Source organism: Paramacrobiotus metropolitanus, unplaced genomic scaffold, assembly GCF_019649055.1.
Source record: "Paramacrobiotus metropolitanus isolate TYO unplaced genomic scaffold, Prichtersi_v1.0 Parri_scaffold0000117, whole genome shotgun sequence".
Classification (NCBI taxonomy): domain Eukaryota; kingdom Metazoa; phylum Tardigrada; class Eutardigrada; order Parachela; family Macrobiotidae; genus Paramacrobiotus; species Paramacrobiotus metropolitanus.
In genome coordinates this window covers 392,485-398,471 of record NW_026570337.1, presented here as the reverse complement: position 1 = coordinate 398,471, position 5,987 = coordinate 392,485, and the positions used below count along the sequence as shown (strand labels likewise).

At 46.2% G+C, this 5,987-nt stretch overlaps 2 protein-coding genes across 4 annotated transcripts; one reads left to right on the top strand and one right to left on the bottom strand.

Moving 5' to 3' along the window:
- The first annotated feature begins 299 nt into the window (after positions 1 to 299).
- LOC129598207 (uncharacterized) lies at positions 300 to 1,696 on the top strand. The gene is made up of 2 exons (XM_055495988.1): positions 300 to 612; positions 1,017 to 1,696. Exons 1-2 carry the CDS (start codon positions 300 to 302, stop codon positions 1,694 to 1,696), a joined length of 993 nt encoding a protein of 330 aa, XP_055351963.1.
- Positions 1,697 to 4,177: 2,481 nt separating this feature from the next.
- LOC129598195 (uncharacterized) lies at positions 4,178 to 5,987 on the bottom strand. 3 transcript variants are annotated; one of them, XM_055495977.1, is made up of 3 exons: positions 5,675 to 5,987; positions 4,496 to 5,608; positions 4,178 to 4,407 (listed from the first exon to the last, which is right to left on the bottom strand). In XM_055495977.1, the coding sequence occupies exons 1-3, from the start codon at positions 5,675 to 5,677 to the stop codon at positions 4,363 to 4,365; spliced, it is 1,161 nt and encodes a 386-aa protein (XP_055351952.1). In that variant the 5' UTR covers positions 5,678 to 5,987; the 3' UTR covers positions 4,178 to 4,362. The 3 variants fall into 3 exon arrangements, with proteins under 3 accessions (XP_055351952.1, XP_055351951.1, XP_055351950.1); XM_055495976.1 differs by having other exon boundaries at positions 4,492 to 5,987; XM_055495975.1 differs by having other exon boundaries at positions 4,496 to 5,987.

Here is a 5,987-nt window from a genome sequence, read left to right as displayed (position 1 = left end):
AGGCTTCAGTGGATGGTTCTGATTCAGCGTTGGGACTTGGAATCGACGCTTGCTCTCACAGCCAGAACTTTTTGGTTGTAAACATAATATTAAACATTGTACTGCATTTTGATTTCGTTTTTTTCTCGTTTAGAGTTTATTCCTGTGCCGTATTACATCGTGTTATATCTGTATATGGTGTACATGATTAACAAAATCGTAGACTTAATTAACTGTCTGTTCACCGAAAGAGGGTCAGACCCTGTGCAGAATGCCTGAAATGCCCTGAATCCACAGCAACAGCAAGGTGTACCAGCACCATGGCGTCCAGGGAATCTACGGAAGAAATTGAGCTCTTTTGTCGGATTTTTAACGGTGTGCACGGATCAGTTGACAAAGGTCTTTTAACTAACAGCAACGAGTGCGTTGTTGTTAAGCATATTCGATTAAGTATCCACCAACCGCAGCGTGAACTGCAAATTCAACGCTTAAAAGCGAATTTCGATTTCACCGCCACCTTGCAGCATCGGAATCTGGTACGTGAGATCCATCACCAGGAATGCGAACACGACAAGGATTTGGCTATTAACCTTGAGCCTTGGAGATACGAAGTCATCATGGAGTTCGTTGCAGGTAACGCTAAGTAAATACAATCCTGATTGATGTCTTGACATAAATATATACTAGGAAAATGCACTTTTGTGTGCATTGGCAGACCGGAACGCGGCGGGAAGGGTTGAAGTTCATTATTGGTTCTGAATGTGTATTGCCAGTATTGGATATATATTAAAGGGCGCTGCCCCTAGGGGCGTTCATTTACACAGCCCCCGGGGCAGTGACATATTTGCGCAGTGATCATAGTAGTTCCAGTCGCACGATGATGTACGTATATCTACAGTCTATGACTCTGCATCACTATTAATGACTCACTACTGAAATTATGTAGAAATTCTGTAAATACAGTAATAGAAAAATTATTTTGAATTATACATACGGTGTAAAACAACACAAAAGAAATATGCTGTTGCAACTTGTAGGTGAGAATCTGCACGATTTCTCGAGTACGAACGTGATAACCGCGCCGCAGTTGCAGGACATAGTCGTCCAAATGGTTGCCGGCCTGGACTATCTGCACGCACACCGCTACGCTCACCGCGATTTGCGGGGCGCCAACATAATGATTTCTATCAACGCTCAGGGTGATCCGCATATCCAATTCACCGGCATGGGACACGTCGCCGTCGCGCTGGACCGGCCCAGCGGAGCGCAGCGAGAGCGGGGAGCGTGGCTGTTTCTGGCGCCCGAGCGAATCACCGGCGAATGCATCCTGGACGAGTCCGGCGAAGTGGCCCTGCGCGGCGATATGTGGAGTCTGGGTTGTGTCGTGCTGGAGGTGATTAACGGCGGTTGGCCGGAGTTCTGTCAAGAAGACGGCGACGGAGAGCGGCGTCTCCTAACGGACGACGTGAAGGTGCTGCTGTTCGTCGGCAACGGAGGTGTGCCGACTGTTTCCGCGTTGCTTCCCACCGAGATACAGGACTTTGTCGGCAAGTGTCTGTGCCGCAATCCGCGTGAACGCTGCATGACTAAGGAGTTAAAAATGAATGCGTTTCTGAATTGCTGCAAGGATACCGTGTCGCAATGGGATCTGCCGCAACGGGTCAGACAGGAAGCCGATCCCTTCCTCTACCGGAACTGCAGCCGCTTCCGCCGATAGAAGGCTGCACCTTGTACTGCCGATCTCGCTCGTTTAAAAACTCATTGCATTATAGCCCTTTCCAATTCGCTTACAGAACTGTTTACTTCTCTCGAATCAGTACTACAGTTTTTGTTGGACGAAACAGCTTTGACGGCATTTCGCATCAGGATTTCTAATGGTTCGCGGTCAACAATAATTTACTTGTATCACACACCTGCTCATGCTTTACTGTAAGATAGTATTATAATGTTTTCGGAGCCGCGTTCAATAATACGACGAAATTAGACGAGAACAATTAATTGGAGTTAAATCTTCAGGAAAGTCTGCAGTCTGTTGCTGATAATTGGAGCTGATAATTGGTTTTCCAGTGGCATTTATAAGCTGTTCGTAAGTACTACGTTCTAGCACTTATTACTGAGAATTAACTATTGTTAAGGTACTCGTACGCAGATACTTGCAATATAATGTTATATGCACATTTTATTTCTTCATTTCAAGAAACACGGTAAATATACATTGTAGCTTTTCTGCATAAATTTTTGCTGCAGCGTTTGCAGCCTAGAGTAGAAGTACAGCGTGAGAATGATGGTTGTGTTCTTGGCACCATTGAGTGTACTCGCAACCTGGATGAACTGTTTTTGATTTCTACGAGTGTGTTTTCTAAAAATTTATTTACAATGCTGTAGTTAGCAGGCAGGTAAATGTGCGCTTTGAAGTCTCATGTGCGGGCCAGCTCGAAGAAAGCCGGTAGCGTTGCACAGCTAGCAGAAAACAGCAAGCGTCGCAAGTAAGATTTCGTTGAGAATTTAGGGTATCTATTTGGCGGTCGAGACGCTTGGGGACTTTTGCAACGGCTTTTGCCGGATTGATCCGTTTCGTTGGCCGGAAGAATCGGGGAAAAACAAGGGAATCGCGATCTACGGCCTTTTTGAGACAGCGTTTAAGTTTAGCAGTAGTTAAAGGAAATGCTGCAGCTGTTTTGGGAACTATGAATGGCGAATGCGCATCCTAAGACGACGAGTATCACTAACGATTTTGGTTGTTTTTTCAATGTTTAAATGAGTCATATTAATTAGTGTCCAGCGCGCAGGCACTTTTATGTGTGGTGGCTATTGCCAAATTAATAAAAAGTTGCGGCGTTTGAATACTGCCCATCAATCATGATTCAGTGATATAGATATTCAGTTAATTCGAGCACCAGTGTTGTCATAATACGGTGTGTAAAGGTATGGTGTGCATATATCCGTAAGCGAATATTATAAAGCAACTATCTAACCAGAAATGCAGGAGCAAAATTAAAACTAGCACTTTATTCAGATTGGCGATAGAATACAGTCACAAGTTTTTTACAAAAAAGAAACTTGACAATCAGTTTTGCCAAACTCTAGAATGCTGCAATACGGGCCTTGTTCTACGTGAGGTGCCCGCTGCTATATCTATCGGAAATACAGGACGAGAACACAACAGGAAGACGTAAAATCCTCTTTTACTCTTCCCAACACCATAAAAATCACCAAAAATCACTATAACATAGCGCATACTATGACACAGGGATGTGGCTGACAAGCTGACATAAAACACACTGCGAGCTGTGCAAAAATGATCCGTTGATCATCTGCATATCACCGATACGCTGATACGCTGGCTCTGAACCGGATGTACGTGTGCACTCGGTAGGCACTCGTACATCCACTGCTGAATATACCTGCAATGTGGCTGCATACACTGGCAAACACATACAAAATACGTATCTCTGGGCGATCCTCCGCAAGGCGGTACGAGACGTCTATAGCCTGACCACCTCCACGAAGTCTCTCTCATGCCACTGGGTGGGGTGCCGAGGTCCCCCGAGGCCCGGAAGCCCCGCATAAGCAATGCCAACCAACACAACTTCCCCTGAACCGACATGACTTCGCCCGAAATCACGCAACATCTCCCGAGGACCTGAAACAGCCCGTGAGTATCGCCGCGGGGACGGTCGACGCTACATCGCAACAAGCACCAGCCGATGCCTGCCACGAGTCAACGTCTTGGCTTGTCCACTTGGTTGGCTACACCTCACTTCGTGTGTGATCCCACTCTGTCGCGATCAATGGAGCTGATCATGTCTGCCCAAGATGGCTGCACCGATTGACACTGCCTAGACGAAACCGACGATCCTCGAAGTATTCGACACTGTCCAGTCAAATGCGGCTGAATTTTCAACTTCTCTGCGCCATTTTCTGCGTTTAAGTAGTTTTGCTATCACTGACCGAGTAATAAAGATTGGCGACATAAATGGCTAAATGAAATGAATATGTACGCTGATAACCGTAATGCTTTACTGCGATATCTCTGGCACTCTGTGTCTTACAATGAAAACAGTTAAAAGACATCATGGCCTTAAAGGCGAGTAAAATTTGGCTTATGGCCTTAAAGTTAATTTACCAAAATAAAATTCCATCGAAATGAAAGAACGCTAATTAAAATTAATCACAAACAGGAATTGGGTCAGTTATGAGAAACAAAAGAAAAATACCGGAACTCCGCTGGTGGGTACAATCCATCCAGTCCAAGCGGGACATTCCAAATCCGACTCACAAGGGCCGTATCTGCCCAAGGAGTTATCCAGTCCAACTCACACGTGCCGTATCTGCCCGTGGAGTTTCCGAATTCCACTGATAATTTCACTGATGCATCTCTGGCTAGTATGAATGGCAAATCACTGATACATTCCCCTCAGTTTGCATCTGGAATGCCGTCCACACTTTCGTCAGAGTGCATTTCGATAACTTTACTGGCTGTATCACTGATAGTGTCTGAATCAGTTTTACCTACTGGTTTCTCTGATTCAGCCGGTTCCGCTGCTGGTTTCTCTGATTCCAAAGGTTTGCCGGTTGATTCGCCCGTCTTCTCTGATTCTACCGCTGCCGGTATAGATGTGTCCATTTTGTCTGCGTCACTGATAACATTACTCTCGGCAAGAGTAGTATTCTTCATCGCTGCCGTAGCCAAGGTGAGTTCCAAAGTGACTTTCTTCTTCTGATTCTCTGGCGCTTTATCTGCGACTTTCTTTGGCGGTGGCTGATCCGGACTGGTAGGTGATGGTGCAACACTACGCTGCCCATCACCCTGGCTGGAGGAAATCTCCGTGATTCCTCGCTTCTTGAAGTTACGATCCAAATTCTTCTGATGTTCACTGATAGCATCAAACGGATTCCGAACAAATGGTTTCGGAATTTCCCTGGCTAACTTCTCTTCTCTGGCTAACGCTGCGTTATACAACCGTTTCTGTTCGATTTCATTCAGTGGCGTGCCAATTCCACGGAAATGACGCACCATACGAGCTGGCTCTTTGCGGTCATATACGAAACGATTGCTGTTCCACTGGCCTAACAACGCTGCCAACATTCGACCGAAAAAGGTACGAATATCCTTGAATTTATCCGGATCTTGCCATTCCATCTCTGGAACATCTCTGGCGATTTTCCAGATGCGAAGGCAGTGTGAAGCTGCCTTACATCCAACCAAAAACATTGCGGGATTGGCAAACGGACTGATCCACTGATACAGGAAATCCAAATAATACGTTTTTCCATGATACTGGAACTGCGACAACTTCTCGTAGTCAACTTTACTGATCGGATCACTGAGTTCATTCAAACCCAGATAACCTGCGAGTCCATTCTGCCGGATATCTGCGTACGTATAAAACAGTTCTCTGCCGTAAGGTTGCTCTGTCTTCCAGTGGGAATTTCTCATCGCTGCGTATAAATCCAATTCGCGCTCGAACTCGTGGAAGTCCTGAACCACAAGTGTAATCGCCGCCTTATATTCTGCGGATCGTCTCTGATCGTTCAGGTCCATATGCTTCATAATCATCTTCACATGATTTTCCACTGAATCCAACTCTGGCATAACTTCCTTCGGGTCTGGCTTCTTCTCTGATGTCTGTGACGGGATTGAACAATCATCTGACACTGATGCAATACTGGCTGATTCACTATAAGTTCTTACCATCTGTGGCTCGAACTGTGGACCGCTTAGAGGATTATAACTAATCCTTGGTCCTCCTCTCTGGCGCTGCTCTGGCTAACTGCTGCTTGACTGGCGAGAATCGCTGCGCTGATCTCGAGTCACATCCGCATAACGCGTCTGCGACTGCTGCTGCTGAACTGGACATGGCAACAATGGAGCACTACCGGTTCGCTGATCTCGATGGGCTGTCACTGGTTGAGGTGGACGACGTTCATCCATTTGGCGCGGTTCTGGCGGTGGAGTCTCGTGATTCCACAACGTAATCTGCTTGATATGCTGGACAACTGCGCTG